Source organism: Triturus cristatus, chromosome 2_2 (genome assembly GCF_964204655.1).
Source record: "Triturus cristatus chromosome 2_2, aTriCri1.1, whole genome shotgun sequence".
Taxonomy (NCBI): domain Eukaryota; kingdom Metazoa; phylum Chordata; class Amphibia; order Caudata; family Salamandridae; genus Triturus; species Triturus cristatus.
The window spans coordinates 1,051,374,450-1,051,398,738 of NC_140582.1; the positions used below are offsets into that span (position 1 = coordinate 1,051,374,450).

The 24,289-nt window shown below is 41.5% G+C and overlaps 1 protein-coding gene across 1 annotated transcript in view; it reads left to right on the forward strand.

Moving 5' to 3' along the window:
* POLN (DNA polymerase nu) overlaps nucleotides 1-24,289 on the forward strand; it is a 2,789,368-nt gene that overhangs the window by 615,192 nt on the left and 2,149,887 nt on the right. Inside the window, exon 6 of the mRNA XM_085643153.1 lies at nucleotides 11,904-11,968. Within this exon, the coding sequence (XP_085499279.1) occupies nucleotides 11,904-11,968 (65 nt within the window). The remainder of the gene's footprint in view (nucleotides 1-11,903; nucleotides 11,969-24,289) is intronic.

The window sequence follows — 24,289 nt, forward strand, 5'->3', positions numbered from 1 at the left end:
AAAATGTAGCATGGTGTAGGGGTGCAATTTACTATTCCAAGTCCAGGAAGGTGCAGCAGTAGGGAAAGTGTTAAATGGTGTAGGGGTGCAATTTACTATTCCTACTCCAAGAAGGTGCTGAAGTAGGGAAAGTGAAGGATGGTGTAGGGGTGCAATTTACTATTCTAACTCCAGGAAGGTGCAGCAGCAGGGAAAGTGTTGGATGGTGTAGGGGTGCAATTTACTATTCTAACTCCAGGAAGGTGCAGCAGTAGGGAAAGTGATGGATGGTGTAGGGGTGCAAATTACTATTCTAACTCCAGGAAGGTGCAGCAGTAGGGAAAGTGTTGGATGGTGTAGGGGTGCAAATTACTATTCTAACTCCAGGAAGGTGCAGCAGTAGGGAAAGTGATGGATGGTGTTGGGGTGCAATTTACTATTCTAACTCCAGGAAGGTGCAGCAGTAGGGAAAGTGATGGATGGTGTTGGGGTGCAATTTACTATTCTAACTCCAGGAAGGTGCAGCAGTAGGGAAAGTGTTGGATGGTGTAGGGGTGCAATTTACTATTCTAACTCCAGGAAGGTGCAGCAGTAGGGAAAGTGTTGGATGGTGTAGGGGTGCAATTTACTATTCTAACTCCAGGAAGGTGCAGCAGTAGGGAAAGTGTTGGATGGTGTAGGGGTGCAATTTACTATTCTAACTCCAGGAAGGTACAGCAGTAGGGAAAGTGATGGATGGTGTAGGGGTGCAAATTACTATTCTAACTCCAGGAAGGTGCAGCAGTAGGGAAAGTGTTGGATGGTGTTGGGGTGCAATTTACTATTCTAACTCCAGGAAGGTGCAGCAGTAGGGAAAGTGTTGGATGGTGTTGGGGTGCAATTTACTATTCTAACTCCAGGAAGGTGCAGCAGTAGGGAAAGTGATGGATGGTGTTGGGGTGCAATTTACTATTCTAACTCCAGGAAGGTGCAGCAGTAGGGAAAGTGATGGATGGTGTAGGGGTGCAATTTAGTACTCTAACTCCAGGAAGGTGCAGCAGTAGGGAAAGTGTTGGATGGTGTAGGGGTGCAATTTACTATTCTAACTCCAGGAAGGTGCAGCAGTAGGGAAAGTGATGGATGGTGTTGGGGTGCAATTTACTATTCTAACTCCAGGAAGGTGCAGCAGTAGGGAAAGTGTTGGATGGTGTAGGGGTGCAAATTACTATTCTAACTCCAGGAAGGTGCAGCAGTAGGGAAAGTGTTGGATGGTGTAGGGGTGCAATTTACTATTCTAACTCCTGGAAGGTGCAGCAGTAGGGAAAGTGATGGATGGTGTAGGGGTGCAATTTACTATTCCAACTCCAGGAAGGTGCAGCAGCAGGGAAAGTGTTGGATGGTGTAGGGGTGCAATTTACTATTCTAACTCCAGGAAGGTGCAGCAGTAGGGAAAGTGTTGGATGGTGTAGGGGTGCAATTTACTATTCTAACTCCAGGAAGGTGCAGCAGTAGGGAAAGTGATGGATGGTGTAGGGGTGCAAATTACTATTCTAACTCCAGGAAGGTGCAGCAGTAGGGAAAGTGTTGGATGGTGTAGGGGTGCAAATTACTATTCTAACTCCAGGAAGGTGCAGCAGTAGGGAAAGTGATGGATGGTGTTGGGGTGCAATTTACTATTCTAACTCCAGGAAGGTGCAGCAGTAGGGAAAGTGTTGGATGGTGTAGGGGTGCAATTTACTATTCTAACTCCAGGAAGGTGCAGCAGTAGGGAAAGTGTTGGATGGTGTAGGGGTGCAATTTACTATTCTAACTCCAGGAAGGTGCAGCAGTAGGGAAAGTGTTGGATGGTGTAGGGGTGCAATTTACTATTCTAACTCCTGGAAGGTGCAGCAGTAGGGAAAGTTTTGGATAGTGTAAATGTTATGTTTTTGGTATTTCATTTATTTTGTCAGGCTAATTTTTTTTTCTTCTCTTCTCTTTTCAGATAATGTCTAGTCTGGAAGCTGCAAAGTTTATTAAATCCAAGAAGGGCAAAAATTTATTAAACCATGGTGGATACATATATAGTAAGGAAAGAATAAGTTTAACTAGAAATCATTGGAGGTGTGTGCAATACTACACTACCCATTGCAGTGGCAGAGCGGTTACTGTTGATAATTTAGTTGTGAAAAACACAGAACATAACCACTCTGCCTCTGCAATGGAGGTAGAAATTAGAGAAACAATAAACGAAATGAAAGCTATTGCAAGCACCTCCAATGATTCTACAGGATCCATTTTAAGAGAGGTTGCACAGCATGTCCCCAGTCATGTTGCTAGTAACATGCCTATAATTCCTAATTTGAGAAGAATTATTCAGAGACAAAAGCAGGCAAGTAACATTCAATTATCTACACCACATTCTTTCTCTGACATTAGAATTCCTCATGATCTTTCTATTTCTTTTTCTGATGAACCTTTCCTTCTGCATGACAACGAAAACCCTCAGAAACGAATTCTCATTTTTAGTACCCCACGTAACCTTGCTAAGTTAGAAAGTAGTGAAATTTGGATGATGGATGGGACGTTTAAAAGTACACCCCATCCTTTCACTCAAATTTACACTATACATGCTAAAATTAACAGTAGTGTTATTCCCTTAGTTTATAGTTTGCTACCTGATAAGACTTCTGCAACATACACTGAACTTTTATCAGTGATTAAAAGTAAAACATCTTCAAGTCCTCGAAAAATAATTATTGATTTTGAATTGAGCATGATCAATGTGATCACTAAAACGTACACGGATACCCAAATTCAGGGATGTTTTTTTCATTTTTCGCAGGCATTTTGGCGTAAATTACAGAAAACATCCCTAGTTGCAGAATATTCTCGGGATAGCAAACTACAATTTGAACTAAAAAAATTAACTGCACTTTGTTTTGTTCCTCCCGATAGTGTGGACGAGTACTACACTGCAATTATAGAATCTGTTTATTATACGAGTAACGAAGAAAAATTGGCACCCATTCTAAATTATTTTGAGGACACATGGATTGGACACCTAAGCAGATCGGGTCGCAGGAGGAAGCCACGATTCCATGTGGAGTGGTGGAACTGCTACACGAGTTGTTTAGAGGGAGAAGCAAAAACAAACAATGCCATTGAGGGATGGCATAACTCCTTCAACCACACAATTGGCAAACCACATCCAAACTTCTACTCTTTTTTGGAAACTTTGAAGAAGGAGCAAAGTTTTCAAGAAATGAGAATAGCCCAAACACTCGCAGGTAGTCTAAACCCACGAGTAACAGTCAAAACAAGGGAAATGTCTGAGAGACTATTGGCAATTCTACAACAATTTTCGTTGTGTGTGGCTATAGACTACCTGGAAAATCTTTCTAACATTCTTTCTTTCTAAAATAATGTATTAACTTACTTTCCTGCTTTGCTTCAAAATTTAATATTTTTCAAATTACAATTGGCATACAATGTTTTTTTCTAAAAACTTTTTCAAACAAACAAGTCGGGTCCTTTTTTTTTTTTAACAAATCTTCATTTCTAGCAAAAACTACCAATGTCTACAAATTTACTGTCCCATAGTATTTGAACAATTTTTCAACATCGGAACTCCATTAATATAATTACCGATAACTTCCATTATAATTTCCGTCCTAAGAAATCACCAAAACTCAAACATATCTAAATTCTACAAGTCAAACCATAATCCAAAATGCACTTTGCTGCTTAATCACCATTTTTTAATCAATCTTTAATTTCCAAATTTTACAAGTGCGCTACTTTTTTTCAATTAGAAATGAAGATCGACATTACTTTTGTTACTTCCTAAGTAAAGAAATCAACTTTCTGAACAGTAACTTTAAATTTTTTAACAGTTACATACTTTTTTTAAATAAAAAAATAACTTTTCGCGACCCGACATAGGCATACATTAATGACATTAATGTGGACATGTTTAAAAACATTTAAGACATCAATTAGTTTTCCCGCAACCTCTCCTTATTCTTTCCTCACTATATATGTATCCCTTTTAAAGGTTTAATCTATAATTTCAAATGAAAATATTTCCTACCTGACCGCAGATCAGCTTCCTGCTGCTTCCTCCTCCGATGCTCTGCAAAATGGCGCATTACGTCGACGCTCACGTCATTACGTCATCGCGTGCATCAAAATTTACAACGGACTACTTTATTTAACTAATCTGTAAATAAATGTTTATAAATGTAAATAAAATATTTATATGTTTTTTTGAAAATGTTACTTACATTGCAAAATTAAATAAAAATATGGTTTATTTTTTCATGATTTTTCTATAAATAAATATTTTCAAAACAATAATTGTTTGCTGTTATTATTTATTAAAAAGTCATTTAAACTTCAAAATTGTAACTATTTAAATGTAAATTTACTAAATATGTTCCTTACCTCGACTCTATTGTCTTTTCCCTTCAAAACTTCCTCTTTCTTCTCTTTCTGATCCTTCTTTTCTTGTTCCGCGGGTTGTATATTCTGAAGCTGCCAAAATAAATGAAGGACAAATAAGCTCATAGACTTCAATGCAAAACCGTGGGAATTTTTTTTTAAAAGTAAGTAGTTTTTTTCCTTCTCTTTTTTTTGTAACTATTATTATTTTTAAAATGCATTTTTTATTACTCTTTTAATATTTAAATTATTTTTATATTTGTAAATTTTTTAAAAAAATTTCTCTTATTTTTTTTTAAAATAGTCAAAAAGTACTCTTCCTTTTTTTGGAAAATAATTATACTTTATTTTAGAAACTTAAAAATACTCTAGTATTAATCTTTCTTATTACTTATATTTTTTTACAATACTCAAGTATTATTATTTTTAGTAAGTACTCAAAATTTTTTATTTCATTAAATTTAAAATATACTGTTTTTTAAAAAAAATACTCAAGTACTAAATTAATGTAAAAAATACACTTTAAAATTTTAAAAATGCTCAAGTATTAATATTTAGTTACTCACTCTTATTTTTTTTAATTTAAATATTAAATACTCTTTCTATTTAGAATAATTCTCAAGTATTAATTTAACTTTAAAAAAACTCACTATTAACTCTAATATGTTTCAAATTAAATTTAAAAATACTCTTTCTATTTAGAGAAATACTCAAGTATTAATTTAACTATCCAAAAAAACATTTCTATTAGACAAAATACTCAAGTATTAATATTTTGAAAAACTACTCACTTTTTTTAACATTATATTTTTTTTAATAAAAATTAATTATACGATATATATATTTATTTAAATTAAAATACCAACATTAAAAAATGCGTTGTAATAGTATATGCGTTGTAAAAGTACTTACCATATAACATCATGCGTTGTAAATGCATGCGTTGTAAATGCATGCGTTGTAAAGGCATTTTCAAAGAATGCGTTGTAAAGGTATATGCGTTGTAAAAGTACTTACCATATAATAGCATGCGTTGTAAAAGCATGCGTTGTAAAAGTTTTTGCGTTGTAAAAAATGCGTTGTAATAGCATAGCGTTGTAAAAGTTGCGTTGTAAAGGTAGTTCCCCGTTTCTTTGTTGTAATCTTGCTGTCTTTCAGTGGGAGCTGTCACGGAGTTTGACAGCCTTGCCAAGAACAGAGCATGTGGGATGTGCATTTGAAAGAGTGAGAGTGAGAGAGAGGTGTGGAATGTACTTTTTGGTCTCGAAGTGCAGTGTTGTGGGCAGTGATGCACACATGTGCTCGGTGTTGTACATTAAAATATGTGATGCTATAGGACATTGAGAGATAAAGTATGTGAATCTACAAGCAAGCAGTTGTGCACAATTGTGAATTGTGTTGTACATTGATGGCTTTGACATGGCCTCATGTCATCCTGAATTCTGACACTCTGCCTTGCTTCAGCTTTTTCTGCATGCGCAGCAGCGCTTGCAAGTTGTTTGCGTTAATCAGGTTCAAGGATTGTTTTTGTGAGAGATTGTTTAATGTACCCGGAAGGCTTTGTGAGCTTCTTCAGATAAAGGCTGGAACATGCGAGATTTGGAGAAGGGGACAAGGGAACTCCTTCCTGCAATGGGAACGCTTGCTTGGAACCTGGCCAGTTCTGGTAAGATTTCTCTTGCGTGGGGGGAGGTCTCTCCCGAACCTTCTAGTGTGTTTGAGATTATAAAGCTGAGGGTTGTTGACTTAGAAACCAGGAGTTTGGAATCCGAATGGGGAAGGACGTGTCTACTTCGGAGCGTGGAACTCTGGGTGCTGAGGCTCTCAACCCATGCTGTTTAAATTCCCCAGTCAGGAGAGGGCTGAGATGCAGTGTTTGCACCAGGTGAAGTATTAAGTTTTGGTTATTGCCATTGTGATGTTTGGCCAGTGGTTTTGGACATTTGAGGTGTTTTCTTTGTGATGTGTGAGTGAGTTGAGGCGCACATCCAAAGTAATCATCTGATCTATACATATCTTTCTGATCTCTTGCAGGACGTCCCAGTATATTTGCTTGAGTCTTATCTCATATTATTTGCTGCTTGTTTATTAATCAGTATTATTCATGCATTTAGAATATTGCTTGCATAGAAACATATATATCGCTATATATATTTGAATGTTCTGCATTTGGCATCCGGGAAAGCCTTTTTGTTAGAGAGCATTGTGTAAAATAAAACCCCAAGCCTTATTCTAACAGAGGAGTCCTTGCATTTTGTAAAATAAAACCTTTTTCTAAAGGTGTTGTGTTATGTCTCCTGCTTCGCCGAGTGTTGAGCCACCGTGTGGAAGATTCTGTATTCTCTGATAGGTGCATGTAAGACAGGGTGGCATAATAGGGGGGGCTGCTCAGCCCAAGGAACGGAACTATTGGTCCTGCCCTGCACACCCCTGTAATGCCCCTAAAAAAACTTGCCTCCTCAGATTGAAGAAGAAGGGCTGAAGAGCCGTGCTCAACGAGGAAGAAGAGAGCGACTATTGCTTTGGGCCCAGTGCTACCGGCCTGGCCTGACTTCAACCTGCATCCAGCCAAACCCTGGCATGTCCAGCGTCCAACAACCCACCAGAACCTGAAATACATGCCCTGCCTTTCTTTAACAGATTCTGTCTCCGGGGAGGACCGGATTTGCTCAATCACAGACTCCAACACAGACCCCGGATCCAGCAGAATCTGAAGTTCTGCACCACTCTGCAGCCGCCACCCACGGCCTGAGTTCAAGTTGCCAGACACCACGAGGAAGTATCCCCACCGATCCTGAGCTGGGGTCTGGTGTACCCCTACCTGGGATGTGTTGTTTTCACTGACCTTCCTCGACCTTCTACCCGATTCCTGCAGCCTCAACCCGTGGGGTGCCCTTGAACGTGACTGGATTTGGTAAGAACACCCGATGACCAAAGACACCCCTGCACCCGATGCCCCACGGCCTTAGCTGGCCCAACCAACAGTGTCCAGGCATCCCTCAACCCTCCAACTTACCTCTCTTTCCAGTGGTCGCCCTCAGGAATCCTCCTTGACGAATTCTACAGCACTTCTTTGGAACCGGAGATCTTAACTGAAACCAGCAGGGCTCTTGATGACATCTTGGCACCCTGCATCTGGCCGCCTCCGTGCCACTGGTGGTGCAGTTCTTGTGCTGATTGTTAGCCCCTGCAATGCTGATCCTAACCCCAGGAGCTTTGCTCACAAAACCGACTGGCCTGCTCGTGAGCAGCCCCCGGCGGAAGGCTCCCAAGCCCCATTGGCTAACAATGGACCCTAGCATTCTGCACCTGGCAGCCCTAGTGCCACTGGTGGTGCAATTTGAGTGTCTCTGTGAACCTTGGATCTAATGCCGAACAACCATTCTGAAGGTCTTTTACCTACCTGCAAACCAATAACATTATTTTTCTCCTGTAGGAATCCATGTTATGATTTTTCTTATAAAATGTTAAAATGTTCTGTTGAACTGATTTTTGTATAAAAGCCCAAGTAACTTTCTTTGAACCAAAAACTGTCAGACTTACCTTTGTTTTGTAAGACCCACGGTGTGATATCTAGGCATATCACTTCGAGTAGTAAAAGTAACTGAAAATTAACGCAAAAGTAATCTAAATTAAATTCACTGCATTCTGAACTCTTTCAAATGCAAATACAACCCGATAACGATTCCAATTTCTACCACAATTTCATTTTCCTATAAAGTTTTGCATTTGAAAGAATATCCTACTTACCTGTGTCAAGTCCTGTTTGGTTCTGGAAATAAAATCTAAGTATACTTTTTTATACTTACCTAATTGGTATGGATTCAGTTTCTGTGTGTGCCATCAGTTCTTGATTGAATGAATACAATAAAGGCTTAACACACCCTCCTGATAAGCCTGACTGCTCAACCACACCACCACAAAGGAGAGTAAGGTATTATCTACTTTAGCCTCTGCTATACCTCTGGGGATCCACTGGACTCTGTGCACACAACACCTTACTTTGGTATAGTATATACAGAGCTAGCTTCCTACAAAAATCAACTGGGATAAATATGTTGTTTACAAAATGGGTCACTGACCCCCGAGCTGCCATGATTTTCCCTTTCCAGGTAGAGGCCGAACTGTGGTGATGGCTGCCACTTTCTATCATGGATAAGGCTGACTTTTTTAAAATCATCAACCTGCCCACATTTCTTTTTGTACTCCATGATACTCTTCGGCTGATGCCTGATTCCTTCTTTAAATTCTTGGATGGCACACTGAGGAATCTCCTCTAGGATGGATGCCCCCCTTGTATAGCTCTCCAAACATTACAAAGGACCGTGTTTAATGGAGGTATTTCACTGCCAGACATTAGGGAATATTATTTAGGCAGCTCCAGGCAGTGAACCAATTGAGCTTTGCACTCATGAATGACCTGGCGGCAAGGCTGGAAAGATTCCTGATGGATGGAAAATCCCACATACATTATATCTGCGGTAAGCGATTTAGACGCACCCTGCTGTGACTGACGAAAGCCCCCTTGGAGGCTTGGGATAAGGCCATGAATTTCTGTGGGGCGTGAAGTAAATTCTCCCAGGTGACCCCTCTGTTGCTTGGTGGCCAAGTGAGGGAACTGCAGATTTTGGTGGGGATGTGGGGGACTCTGTGGGCAAATGTTTTCATATGATATGGGTCTGCCGCCAGATACAGGCATACTGGCAGGAAGAGATCTCAGAGTTTACCACCATTTTGGGGACCCAGATACTATCCACCCTACAGTTCCTAGTACTGGAGGCACCGAGCGAGGTAGATTTACCCAGGAAGCAACTCCTCTTCTGTACCCTGGGTTTTATCTTAGTAAAGTGAGACATAGCCAAAGAGATCCTCACCCCACCGATCAAGGGGCAATGTATGAGTGGCATGATACTTTGTATGGAGACAAAAAAAGTAGCCTATGATGTAAGGAGCTGCCCAGGGAAGTTTTCAAGGGTTTGGGGGCCATGGAAAGGATTCTACGGTCTAGAACTGGAGGCACAAGGTCCTCCAGAGAGGCCCCAGCAAAAAAGGGGGCAACCTTGCGAAGGAGGGAATCATGGGACAGCGGTGGTAACCGCTGAGGCCCAGAAAGGGAATGAGGGTTGAAGGCAACGTTATCTTTGGAACCAGCACCCTTGTAACTGCTCAGAATGGAAATGACTGTACTCTAAGAAGAGGATCATACACATGTGATACACATTCGTACCATTAAAGTGTTCAGAGTTGTGATACAGCTGCAGTTTGTGTATAATTGTCTAGCTTTTGCCAAAGTTTTCAATTTTAGTTAAGTGCACAGGGACGAGGATTAGGCTTCAAGTTTCTTACTGCTACAAACATCCCAGCTTTCCAGGGATAAAATGCTGTTCAGTGCTGTAATTCCTAAGATGACAGAATGAGAGTGTTTAGGCTCGGGGATGCTTGACAGTTGTCTATCTCATTTAGGGAGCTTTTGCCTCATTTTCTACTCCAACTTTAGGTAAATGAGTACGATGGATAATAACTGTGGCTGACATAGATAATAAAAGCTTCAGTGTTTTTTTCGACATGGGGGCAATGGCAACCAGAGCTGATTCTTGATAGAAGTTATTTTGGGCAAGACTATGGATTAGGTGATTGGTCTGCAGAGCATAACTTTCAAATATTTTATTGCAAATATATTGCTGACTTAGGTTGTGCACTAGCATAATCCTTGCGTCTGGTCCTCTTTTGAAATGTGTCATTTACAAGTTTTATAAATGAAAGTTACCAGTTCCATTGAGGACAGGAAGCGAGGACTTTTCTATCCTTCAACCTGAGATAGGCTTGGTGCTTAGTGACGTATATTTGAACGTTTATGTTGCAATGTGTTAATCCTACTTCTGCAATTGATGAAATGTTATGTAATATCCATCCCCTTCTTGACTGTCACATCCCTTGAACTGCACACACCTAATGGCTCCACATTTCTGCTTCTATAAACTCAACATCTCGATCAGTTAAAAAAGAGATTCGTCTCCAAGTTGTGTCTGGCTTCGTCCGATATTTTGATTCGTCTCACCGAATCAACCAAAGGTTGTGCACGTGCCCATTATTTTGCTCCTTTATTTTCCTTTTTCATCAGACATTGTTCTCATGAGATATAAGCAAAGTGTCTTCCCACACATCCTGCCCTCGGCGACTCGGCTCCATTTCGACAATCGAAGCCCAAGTGATGTGTAAGTATCGATTTTTGTCTGTTAAAAACATGTGCCTTCTATTGTACCCAAATAAATTGTAAAGGCTCAGAACTGAGCGGTGCATTTTTGTCTGTGCGTCACGCGGTGATTGTAGAACCAGCCTTGGGTGTTTTATTCATTGTAATTCCATTCTACAGCGAGTAAAAGCAGAGATTGTAGAATACACTTTCATAATGAACAGCGTGAGATGTGTCCAAATACACATATTTTGCAAATAATTTCAGCGTCTTGTAGCAATTGTTATTAAACCCAAGTGACTGAAGAATTAAGAAGTTCTGGCTGCAAGATCCCGAAACGAGCCCGATATTGTGTATGTAGAATGCAGGTCACTCTGCTTGAATTTCTGTTTCATATCATGATGCAGCCCTTGACTCCTTGAGGCCACGTCAGCCTCATCTCCGTGCCATGATAGTTCTCACCAGTCTGCAGGAATCACCAAATACAAACACTCCGAGTGTGTCAAAGCAAGCAGAATGTCTCAGTTCGAAAGCACCACCTGTAATTTCTGCACTTCCTGTGAGCATGTACGAACTGGAACACAAGCTATGTCCCCACAGCATACAGCCAAGCTGGGGTGGCTTCATTACTTTCCAGTGCTCCGCTCATCATGATGCTCAGATTCCAGATATCGGTTTCATGGTGGAGAGCAGTACCTAGCTCAGGACTAATGAGATCAACGCCTGTATGGGAAGAATGCGCCCCACCTATAAAATGCTTATTAATGAGGACGTGTTGCACAAGGTACTATCATAAAAGCCTACTTATTTACGAGCGACCCATTTTAGTGACTTCTCTAATCAGTTACTACTGTACACATTCTGTTCTTAAACCCCTCCTCAAATGTTGGTTTCAATGAAAGTCTGTAAGCCTTGGATTTTAAACTTCTCACCCATGTTATAACTTAACATTTCCATTCCTAGGACCCACGCTTTAGTTCACCAGTATACTGGGATTTGTAAGTACAGTTGAAGTACAGGACCTTTATTCGCTAATGTTTAATGGCATGCTACTTTCTTCTTTTCCTCTATCGCCATAACTTTTCAAGTAAAATATTGAGTCCACAAATCCCCAACGTCTGAGCTTTTGTAAATCTTAGTTTCATATTTTGAAATGTGTTTTCGCTAATCTGTGTTTTTGTGAATGTTGTGCTGATTAGCATACATTTGAAATGTATTGTTAGTTAACGACACGAAATTAAACAGTTGTCATATTCAAACTTATTAACTGTGTACAATATTGAGGTTCAAAATTAAAAGCTAATAATAGTGTTGTGCATCTTTTCTTTAGATACAACAAGTAGCATGTCAGAAACAGATCTGCGCAGTACAACGAAACATATGAACCTTAATAAGGTAAAGCAAATACTATTCTGTTCTCGAATATAATATGTTCTCTTTTTTAACATTGTTTTAATAGGATTTTGCCACTGTTCTTGGGTTCATAGTTCTCAAGCTCCACATAGCTCATCAGGACACTTAGGTTAAATTAATAAAGCTGTTCAATTTCGGTGCTCAAATGGCATGCTTTACAAGTGCAAATTCACCTTTGCAATTCACAAAAGGTGATTTGCATATTTAAATGTATTTATTCCATGTACACCATATACAATTATCCATTCGTAACTGCTCATGCTTATGAGTACTCATACAAAGCTGTGACTGATACAGTTTCTTAGGAATATTTCTGGAATTCGTGAGAATTTCAAAAACAGCGTAAATCTACTTGGAATCTACCAGTATAGGTTTACAATTACTTTTGTGACTCAGCTTTAAGGTTGGTTGTTAAAAATAAAACTATAGATCTGCAGAGGAGGTGCAATGAAAATTTAAACTAAGTAGTTTGTAATCAAAATGTAGTCTAAAACAATACAAAAAATACAAAAATGTTTTTCATTACTGAAATGTAATTGTTATTGATACTTTCCCTCGGTATATTAAAGCATACTCAATAATTGTTTTTAACTTCTAAATAGCAACAAAATAATTCTAAATTAATTGCTATCTTCTTAGCAACTTGAAATTTCAAGATTTGCCCTTCAAAGCACTGGGATTACTTTCACTAATGTATTCATTCTCTCTCTAGTGGATTCAATTATTTTCAAATGTGATGGACTAAATAGACAGCATAGCAAGTGTGCATAGAAAATGAAGCTATGCACAAAACCTGTCTTCATTTGAAAATGCAGATTAAATATGCATTTTAATAATTTGCATTACATGAAACATCTGATACAGCAACAAAGAATGATTCCTATGGAACCCACATGTACTGGATTTCCAAAATCAATCACTAATCGAGGAACCAGCCTTTACCTCTTGTTTTGAAACACTTTAATACAATTACATGTTTTAAACTTGGTTAACTAATCAGTAAAAAATACACCTTACAATCGATTGACACACTTCTGTTGAGTTTTCACTATGACATAAAAAGAATAAAGTGGATAACTGCTGTACACTTGTTCAATTCAATTTCAACATTTCCAAAAATAAACGCTTACATGAATCACATTATTAGGTGATAAAATAAGCTTTTTCTATTCTTAATATTCCCTACCCTGTAAAGTTTTCAACCAATTTTCTCTTAAATTCAAATCTATTGTATTTTAGGATCTTCCATTTTAACTAGAATTTGCTTTATTGTCAAGTCTCAAATTTATGGTCCACATAGACTAACTAACTAATTTCTTTCAGCAGAAGGCGGAACCCATTTTTACCTCATTTAAGCTCTCCCAGACAGTGGAGACGGGATTCAGCTGTGCAGGCATTCAGTGCAACCAAGTCACAATCCAGTCTAGACAGATTCTCACCACTGGAGGAGCGGGATTCTAATAATCTCCTGGCCTCCATCTGATCGGGACCATTTTATGACCCTTGCCCAGTGTCCGTGATTAAACAAGTCCCAGAGCTTATTGGTGTGGCACTCACCCCACTGTTTAATGCCATGTTTGAGTCTGGCCAGTTTCCCAAAAGATGAAAAATAGCTTCCATTCTTCTGCTGCTTAAAAAACAAAATCTTGATCCTAAGGACCCTAACAACTATAGACCAATCTCTCATCTCCCCCTACCGGCTAAAATGATCAAAAAAGTAATGAATACTCAACTCAGCACGTTTCTCCAAACAATATACTAGACCCAACACAATTTGGATTCAGAACAGAGCACAGCGCTGAGCTGGCCTTGATAAAATCCACAGAGGAAATAAGAGAAGCTCTGGACCAAGGAGGTAACGCAGCATTGATTATGTTCAATCTCTCGGCAGCCTTCAACACGGTCTATCATGATGTTTTGATGAACCGTTTATCAGAAGGCGGGGTACAAGGTAACGCCTGGAACCTCCTGAAATCTTTCCTCACAGAAAGAATTCAAACTGTGGACTTAAAGTCCGCTTTAACCCTGTTTCCCTTCCGTAGGTGGTACCACATGGCTAGTCCCTCAGTCGCACACTTTTTAATGTCTATGTGACACCCCTGGCGGCCTTGATAAGATCATTTGGGTTCCAGCTAACATCTTACGCAGATAATACGCAAATAGTGCTGTCACTTCGTCCTGGGCAAAAGGCTGACACAGGAAGAAGATTTCATGATTGCATGAAAGCGGTCAGGTTGTGGATGTCTTTGAACTGCTTGATGCTCAACTCAAGCAAAACCGAGGTCATCATTTTTGTCAACAATACCAACTTCTGGATGCCAGACTGGTGGCCGGAAGAATTGGGGACCCTCCCCGAACCAACTAAGAAAGCAAAGAATCTGGGAGACATAGTTGACAACAAACTTACCTTCTGGGACCAGGTGAATGCGGTTGTCTCAGCTAGCTTTTATCTTCTCAGAATGATAAGGAACATAAAGTAACTTTTACCGGCAGATAGTCACTGGACAGTGGTCACCTCACTTATTATGTTGCAGCTGGACTACTGCAACAGTCTTTACGTAAATATCCCCCAAAAAAGCACCTAAACAGACTCCAACTCGTGCAAAATGCGGCAGCCAGATTGATGACTGGGACATCCAAGTTTGTCTCTGTTAAAAAAGAATTAAAACAGTTACAATGGCTCCCAATCAAACAACGGATTAAATTCAAAGCCCTTTGCACTGTTTTTAAGGCCCTCCAGGGAGCTGGCCGACCATCTGAAACAGCGTTTTTAATGGTACGTTCCCAGAAGGGCCCTTTGCTCCATGAGAGCAAAAGGAGTGACCGTACCCGCAGCCAAAAAAGTGAAATGGGGTGGTAGAAGTTTTATCACTTGTGCCGCAAGGGCCTAGAATGAACTTCCATTCCATCTTAGAAACACAACCAAGCTCATTACTTTCAGGAAAGGTCTGCAAACTTGACTTTTCACCCTATGGGCACCATACACCTCAGTAATCGATAGGCAGTGATGAGCGCCAAGACACCCTAGGGTAACTGTTGCGCTTAAGAAATTAAATTAACATAACATAAAATAATATCTATCTCTGTTGGATATTTTTTACATTATTAGTTTCTTGTTTTTGGTTTCGGAGTTTTATAGTTTGTTTATGTAAATAATAACAGTGCTTTATTTTAAACACACATTTACCTATGATAAGTTTTCTTTAGGAAACCTCACTTTGGGGTGGCATACAATGAGTCAAAAACAGGAAATTCCTTCTTAGCTATCCACTGATATTTTCTCAAATGTCCTGGATCCAACAGCTCACACAGCCTTAGCAATGGCTGCTTCCACCTCTCAGTTGTACTGGCTTGCCTACCTCCAAACTTTCGCTGCCAATAAATCCAGCCTAGGCTTCTAGAAAGCAAAGATCCTTCTTCTCTCATTCACCAAAAATATTTTCTCCAAGCAAATCTAATCTCATGCCTCTACATAAGCCTTAGTTAGTTCTCTTGTTGACCTAGTCCTACCAACAACAAAGCTACATCTCCTTCCTTCCTCTCTTCAGCAATCTCTTCTTATTTGTAATATTGTCTTCCAGAGGCCTCCTACTCATTATCCTCTGACCTGATGGCAGTCAAACCCCCAATAAAGGGGAGGAATGTCACTCCTACCTCATCATCATCTTTAGCACAGTAGCTAAACTCATCATTATATGTTTGAATGGGGGACTTCAAACCAGTTCTAGAATTATTACCTTCTGACTAATGTTACATCCATAAGTGAGATTTCCAACCTAATCTGTTTGTTGGACCACTCAAGATACAATCACTTTAATACATCTATTATTTGGTAATTTTTTGCCCGGTTTGAGCACCTATTCCACCCCTGCACAACTGTAAAAGACCAAATGGTGTTCGCTTCCTACTGAGGCCTTTCCACCTGACCTGCTTGCATGTTGAGTGAATATTTTGGTGTTTTGTTGGTCAGACTTAAGCTGGCTGACTATAACTTCATGATGTTTGGCACAAGAGCAGAGATGCAGTCACTGTTACAGATTTTATAGGTCTGGTGTTAGTCAAGGCCTTTTCTTTTTCAAAACAAATCTTCAAAAATACATGTATATATATACACTAAGAGGTCTTCAGCCATTGGCTTGCTTAAATGGCATTCACATTTTGCTTCCACCCACCACAAAAGACAGCATTGGGCAGTGGGTCAGCTCACTTCAGTCATTGACTCAAATCTCTGGGAGTGACCGCATCTGGTCTCTTTACTGCTTTCTTCCTCTTGTGACAGCAATAGCCACTGACAACGAAGTACTGTGGAGCTGATCTTTGTCCACCTGCACACCACACTACACTGAAAACTAACTTTTTAGTGAGCTAGGTGCTCTTGCATATGGCATGGGGGAGGGATTGCGAGAGCTGCTCGATGCCAATGCATAGGGATTAACTGCATCTGTCCCGCCTCCAAGACTTTGTGAGCAAAACACTCCTTTCTATCCTCTATTGCCCTTCAGACCCTGAACAGCATAGTGCTGCAGATTGCTTTCGAGTGCCACTATGACTGGTTCTAATTTTGCAGCACATGTTGATACATCATCAAGATGTGGAGTAGATATTCAAAAGTGTATTTATCTGTGCTGCCGGCAGGCATATTAGAATGTGTCAACATTCAGTAACATTGCAATCCAGATCCAACAGGTGTGTTGTGAGCTTCCACAATTCTCCCAACATACATCCAATCTTACATTAAAATCATCTAGGTTGAAAGTGGACCAAGAGAAAGCCGAATGGGGCAAGAGAGGGAATTTGAGACACTGGATATGGCGACACTGCCTGATTGTAGACCTGGGCTTGATTTGCACTGCAGAAGCATTGATATCCGAAGACAAGAAAATACTTTTCTTATGACTGCAGTGTTGACATTGCAAAACCAGTTCGCAGTTCGTGCTGGACTGTTCCCATGAGGCACAGGGTCAGACTGATTTGCATATGGCCATGTCTGAACTGGGGTAGCGGAGTGAGCTAAAGAATGATGATGGATTCAACCCAGATCAGTTGACTGGGGGTGAGTTCTTGCATTGTTCAACACTCCGTCCATCATCCCCTTTGGTTTTGCTTTGTTCGCCCTAAGTTGGCAGGGTATGCCCAGACGTGGGTCCCTTGCTCACTTTGCCACTGGATTCAAGCTAGCCTGGCTGATGACGGCTGATTAGCCAGAAACCGGTCCCAGGATGCATGTTTCCGGTCCAGGGAAGACATGGCTTGGCAGTTCGCGCTGGACTGTTCCCATGAGGCACAGGGTCAGACCGATTTGCATATGGCCATGTCTGAACTGGGGTGGCGGAGTGAGCTGAAGAATGATGATGGATTAAACCCAGATCAGTTGACTGGGGGTGAGTGCTTGCATTGTTCAACACTCCGTCCATCATCCCCTTTGGTTTTGCTTTATTCGCCCTAAGTTGGCAGGGTATACCCAGACGTGGGTCCCTTGCTCACTTTGCCACTGTATTCAAGCGAGCCTGGCTGATGACGGCTGATTAGCCAGAAACCGGTCCCAGGATGCTTATTTCCGGTCCAGGGAAGACAAGGCTTGGCAGTTCGCACTGGACTGTTCCCATGAGGCACAGGGTCAGACTGATTTGCATATGGCCATGTCTGAACTGGGGTGGCGGAGTGAGCTAAAGAATGATGATGGATTAAACCCAGATCAGTTGACTGGGGGTGAGTGCTTGCATTGTTCAACACTCCGTCCATCATCCCCTTTGGTTTTGCTTTGCAGTGTTGACATTGGCAGATAACTTTTTGATATTAGATCTGATATACTTATTGGTACTGCCTGCATTCCCACTCCGTGCTCTGGAAAGAAATGCAATATTTATTCTGATCCGTACTAAAAAATAATATGTTAACTGCAAACAACACTTTGAGCTACTATTTATTGTGATAAGAGAGCTACCTTCAATATTGGACAATAATCTTCTGTAAATCTTATTACATTCAGTGTAATAATTGATAGCTGCAACATGGAAAGCATGTGTTCATTTAATTTGTTTGCCTAGATTCCACTGGCTATTATTATTAGAGCGATGTGAAAATCCTGCTGGATGTCACTTTGTCAAAATAACAAATTAAAGAGTTTCTGATCCTAATCAATGGATTAGTTGTGAAACAAGCAAGTGCAACATTGAAATTCATTTCCTGACGAGACTGAGAAGCAAAAAGCACCGTAGTTATCTGGTTGCGGGAGACCTGGTCCAAATCACAAGTTCAGGTCGACCTAGATGGAGCACGGCATGGATACAGGACTGAGCTCAGTGTCCTGAAAAGGACATTGTGAGCCTGGGCGTCGAGATGCAAAGTCCATGCATTGTACTGTGCTTGCCAGTGCTGAGGAACTGTCAACGAGGAGCTGCGATGCGATGTCCTGCGTTGAAATGCTTTGCATGGTGGCTGAGTCGGTAACCGTTGATGAAGAGCTGTGATTTTATGTCCTGCGCTGTCGTTGAGTAAGCCTGTGGGGCTTGCGGAGTCTTGCACAGCGATGCATTGGCGTAGGGGATGAGAGGCGTTGCGGTAGGCCACTGACAGTGGCTGGCTCCGTTGGCGTCAAAGAAGCCACCAAGGCTTACAAGGGCACCCGCTGATATGTGTCGCCGATGATGACAAGCTGTGATGCGTGAGCTGGAGTCGATGGCGGGTTGTGTCACACTACGTCAAGATGTGAGGAGATGCATCAACATCGAAAAAAACTGTTATGTCCCTGTGGCTTGAACAGGGGGCCAGCCGACTGACCCTTGGAGATTTACGGGAGTTCTGGGTCCACACAGGTAGGCTGGATTCAACAGGGCAGCTCACAGCAGCAGAAGAGTCCTGGAGTGGCAACAGCAGGCCTTCGGCAGCAAAGCAATCCTTGATCTGCAAGCAGATCAGCAGACCAGACCACTGCTGGGCAGTCTTCTTCCTGGCAGAATCCTCAGGTCCAGGAGTGATCTGAAGAGTTGGGTCTGAGGATCCTCTAGGTTTACCTGGTGCCCACTTTGAAGTGGAAGAAGCTTTTAGAGTCCTTCCCCAACACAGGTGTCTTTCATCTCCTGCCTCGCTGCCCTGGCCCCAGCATGTCTGGGTGCACAAAAGACTAGTGTGATGCCCTTTGTGAGTGTATTGAGGCAGAGTCTTTGTGTTGTTCAAGTGTGGTAGGTGACAGCTCTGCCCCCCTATCAAGCCAGAGATGGCCCATCCTGCCAACCCCTATTCCCCTTTTGTTTCACTGTCTGGGAATAATACACAAAACCCAACTGCCAGCTACACCTAGTCATGTGACCTCGGATACAGCTACAGGGACCAAATGGTTGGGACAGGACAATGCCAGCTTTCTAAAAGTGAAATGTTCTGAATTGTCATACAAAATCCAACTTTACCATTAAAGAGGGGTTTTAATTAAATTCTTTAGAAAGTTACCTGCTACTACTTAGAAGTTATCACTTACTAAATGTAATAAAGTAACCCAAGTTTATCTTGTGGGAGAGGTAGGCCTGGCAGTAGTCAAAAACAAATTTAAGAGCTTTTCAGGGCATGTACATGTCAAACTTTTTAGATACACTGCACCCTGCCCACTGGGCTATGTAGGGCCTAACCTAGGGGTAACTTATATGTATGAAAAAGGAGTGCTTAGGCCTAAAAAAAGGTTTATTTTGCCAGGTCGAAATATCTGTTTAAAACTGCACACAAAGGCTGTAATGGCACGCCTAAGACATGTTTTAAAGGCTACTTAAGTGTGTGGCACCATCAATACTGCAGGCCCATTAGTACCATTACATTCACAGACTCTGGGTACACGTAGTACCACTTTACTAGGGACTTACAAGTGAATTAAATGTGCCCATTGGGTGTAAGCCAGTTTAACCATTTTAAAGGATAGAGCACAAGCACTTTAGCACAGTTTAGCAATGGCAAAGTGCGCAGAGTCCTAAACCCAACAAAAACGAATGTAGCAACACAGGAGGAGTAAGGCAAAACATTTGGAGGAGGACTATGCTAAGGCTGACAGGTGTTACATTCATGTTTCCAGGAGGAGAGAATTGATTGACTTAACACTTGTGATCAAGAGTCTAGGCTTGGTTTTAAAAGAATTGCTATTTTTTGCTCTATTCTTTTCAAATTGAGTTATTTCTCAGGAAGTACATTCTTTTTAGTTCCTAGAAGAGTGATATCAGCTGGTAAATATTGAAAGTGTATTTTTAATTTTAAACTATGGATAGTTATGTTATATAACCTACAGACAGCCACATACTTGGAAAGATATTTATCTTTCAGGGGATCTCCACTGACAGTCATAAGAACTGAAGTGTCCCTCCCACATGTAGGGACCCCGGGCAGTCCTTTCAAAGTCACAATTACTTTACCTTACTTCAGAAAGGCCATATGACACAAATGTTACATTTTGCAGCCTTAAAACCAACTACATTGCCAAATATATTGAAGCACTTTAAAATGTGGAAGAAAAAAAGGCTTATACACTTAAAAGTCCCTAGAAAGATTAAAAAGTGACCTTTTAAAAACGTCCTTCACAAACTCTTTTTGATTCTTCTTATAGTAAGAGAAAATGAAATATATGAGTAGCTGTACAGGCTGCAGTATTGAAAACAATGATAGGACACTACACCCTTAAAAGCACCTTGACATCCAGTGTCCTATCTTGACCTGTAGGTGGCAGTTTACCCAGACTCCTGCTGATAGGAGCAGAGCTCTGCCTTTTTAAGGCTTTTTTCTCTCAGATTTTTTCAGCTGTTGCTTTAAAAGGGATTTGCTCAACGTCCTTTAATATTTTTTATATATTTTTATGACAAGAAATATATCTACTTTTTCATAAACGCCATCTCTTTTTGCAAACTGCCCAAAATGTGGCAGGAAAATGGCAAAAATGTGTATCTATGTTTGCCTGACTCTCATGATCCCAAGATGCGTGTAGTCACTGCAAGACTCTGTCCTCTTTGAGGAGAGAGATAAAGCATTTGCGCCTATAGGCAAGTGGAGCACCGCAGAAGGCAAGATTCCCTAGCAGGAGAGACTTCTGAAGGGTGAGGAGAACTGTTCCCTGTACCAGTGCCACTATGTCACAATTTTAGGACTCCCACAGAGAGATATCCAAAAGGAGAAGATCTGGCAAAAACCAACGCTCACGTTCGATGTTGAGTTCTTTCACATCAAGAAAAGGTACAGCACCTGCTTCCTCACCGTCAGGAGCTGGTTTGACATCAATGACACAGATGACATCAAGGAGGTATGGAATGGTATGGAATGGAATGGAATGGAATGGAAAGACATTTATAAAGCGCGATGGCTACCCGTAGGCCTCCCAGCGCTGCAGACACACAGACACACAGGCACTACAGGAGGTGACTACCGTTGACATCGTTGAGAGATGCTTTGACGGCGAGACACCACTAAGCCTGGGCAAAGCACTACGCTACGCTCGCGTAGTTTGCGAAGTTTGCGCTACTTCGCACTACGCGAATTGCACGTAGCACAGAGCAAACACGCATAGCGTAGTGCAACGGTCAATTTTTGCTTGCTCGCGGTCCTCAACGTCAAGTTAGCGACTGCGAGGAAGCAAAATAACATCTCGGCAAGACTTTTTCCTCGTTTGCGATCAGCTGCATCAAGTTGCCGATCGCAAGCGTGGAAAATAAACCTCCCAGCGAGCTTCTCAACACGGGAAGGTCAGGTTTCTCATTGCGAGTGGACGCGTATGCTCGCAACCGCTCACGATGAAAAACTCCAACTCCGCGTTGAGAAAGCTGCCGCTCGAGTAGAAACCGCTTGCACTGTGCAAGATGCAATTTGCACTGATTGCACAGTGCGGACAAGCATCCGGCACTGTGCAATCAGTGCGAACAGCATCTTGCACAGTGCACTAAGCAGTTTGCGAAGCTACGCGTAGCTCGTGTAGTGCGAAGTGCACTTTTCGTAGCTACGCATAGCGCTACTTCGCAAACTACGCCCAGGGTTAGACACCACGCAACGTCTAGAACATCGACGTCGAGACATCATTCAGTGCCTCTGGTGAAGACAGCAGAGTTGCTTTCACGGATAAAGTAACACAAGCCTTCCATCAGAGCTGCTAGCGCAACCTCTCTCTTACGGTGTTATGGTAGGTCTCTGTGGGACTCCATTAAACAGTCCTTGGAAGATCTTCCCAGAGATAAACGTCAGCACTTCCAAGAAATTGTAATTAAAGGCACGATGGTGTCAAACTTGGTTATCATTGCTGCAGGTGATTCCTTTCCACTTTAGCAGCAGCAGCTCATGGCTCATGGCTACTGTCATGGCTTAGCACGTTGGGGCTCTTCTTGGCTGAGGCTCACAGGCTTGAAACCAGAAGCCCAAAACTGAATTCTGAAAATACCGTTCTCATGTAACACCTTATTTGGCTTTCATGCTGGAGACTAGATATCTTGAATGAAATCCAAGTTCGACACTCTGAAAGCTATCAGATGAGCGAAAAGGCGAAAATATAAGAGACATTCATACAGGCCTTCCCCCATTTCCGTTAACCCCTACAGCAGGGAGAAGCATAACATCTTATCTACAAGAGTGGCAAAATATAACCACCCATAAATGGGTTCTTAATCTTGTACAGCTTGAATACTCTCAGATTCAAGTGTCCCCCAACATCCATTAAACTGAAGAAATCAACACCTTTTCATCCGGAACAACTGTCACAAGAATTCTCCATCCTCTTACAGAAGCACACAGTGGAGAAGGTCCCCTCTCACCTGAGCGGTATAGGGATTTATACTTGTTACTGCCTAGTGAGAAAGAAAGGGTCAAAAGATGAGTACAGACCCATTTTAGAAAGATACAAAACTTTGGCTCTTCATCAGTTCTACCCTCCATTAGAAGGACTGGGTATGTGCATTAGATCGACAAGTTGTTTATTTTCACATTCCAATAGCCAAGAATTGTAAAAATAATCCTGAGGTTCACTGTAGGAAGGGAACTTTAACAATGGGAGGTCCTTTTCTCTGGTCTAAAATCTGCACCATAGACTATCTCAAAATGCATTGGAGTTGTGGAAGCTCACCTCAGGAAAATTAAAATTTTCATCTACCCATACCTAGATTTAAAAAAAAAAAACAACTTTTTATTGGATTTTGTGTCTACCGTACAGGGTATACTTCAATCAATAGCTTTAATCGTTGCATAACATTCATTGTACACATTATCATGGCGAAAAATTCGAGTCCACAGAAGAATTATCTGTCCTAGCCCACGAGGTGTGCTGAGATGTGTGCCTGTTCGGGGATAGTGGGTGATGAATTGGAGTGGCTAGTTCTTGAGTGTAACAGAAGTACCCTTGCTGTCCATATGTGATGTTGGAAAGGAAAAATCCATTTATGCAACGAAATGGGGAGACATAACTCTGGGTAATGGGGGCAAGCGATAAGGGCTTTAATCTTCACAGGTTCAAAAGCACCGATCTCTCATCAGGACGAGTTTAGCATTCTGCTTGGGGCAGTGGGGGGATGGTTCCGCTCAGGAGATTATTATTATTATTATTAATGGCATTTGTTAAGCGCATGGTTGCACACGGAACAGTGCGTCCCCGCGCTGACAGTTCCACTAACATCACACAGGCAACGTTCAAGGCGGTGGAGTAAAGTGCAGGAGAAACTATACTAAATTATGTTTTAGGGAAAAGATGAGTTTTCAACCTTTGTCTAAACCTAATTTCGGACGGTTCCATTCTCAATTCGATGGGAAGGTCATTCCAGCCTTTACTGGCAAGGTATCTGAAGGACCGTCCTCCCATCCTTGCTCTGTGAATCCGTGGAGCAACTAATAACATATTGCCCATCGACCTAAGAGGGCGTGAAGGTCGATAGACTGGAAGCAGTGCCTGTAGATAAGAAGGTGCTTTTAAATGAGCAATGCGATGGGTAATGCACATCGTTTTGAATGTAATTCGTTCCCTTATCGGAAGCCAATGTAAGGAACGCAGGGCATTTTTCCCAGAAGCCCTTCTTGGGAGGTTCAAGACAAGCCTAGCAGCTGCATTTTGGACGCGTTGCAACTGCATTAGACCTTTTTTACTTAGTCCGCATAGGAGGGAGTTCCCATAGTCTAAATGGGAGGTAACCAAGGCATGTATCATTGTTTTTCTGGCGCTAGGAGGCAGTAGGTCCAGGACCTTCCTCAGGACCTTCAGGATACCATTAGGCCTGGGCGGTAAATTCCGTTCCGTTCGCGGAATTTGCGGAATTTGGGTAATTTCGCGTTCCGCGGAGAACGCGAAATTGCACAAAAATCTGCGTT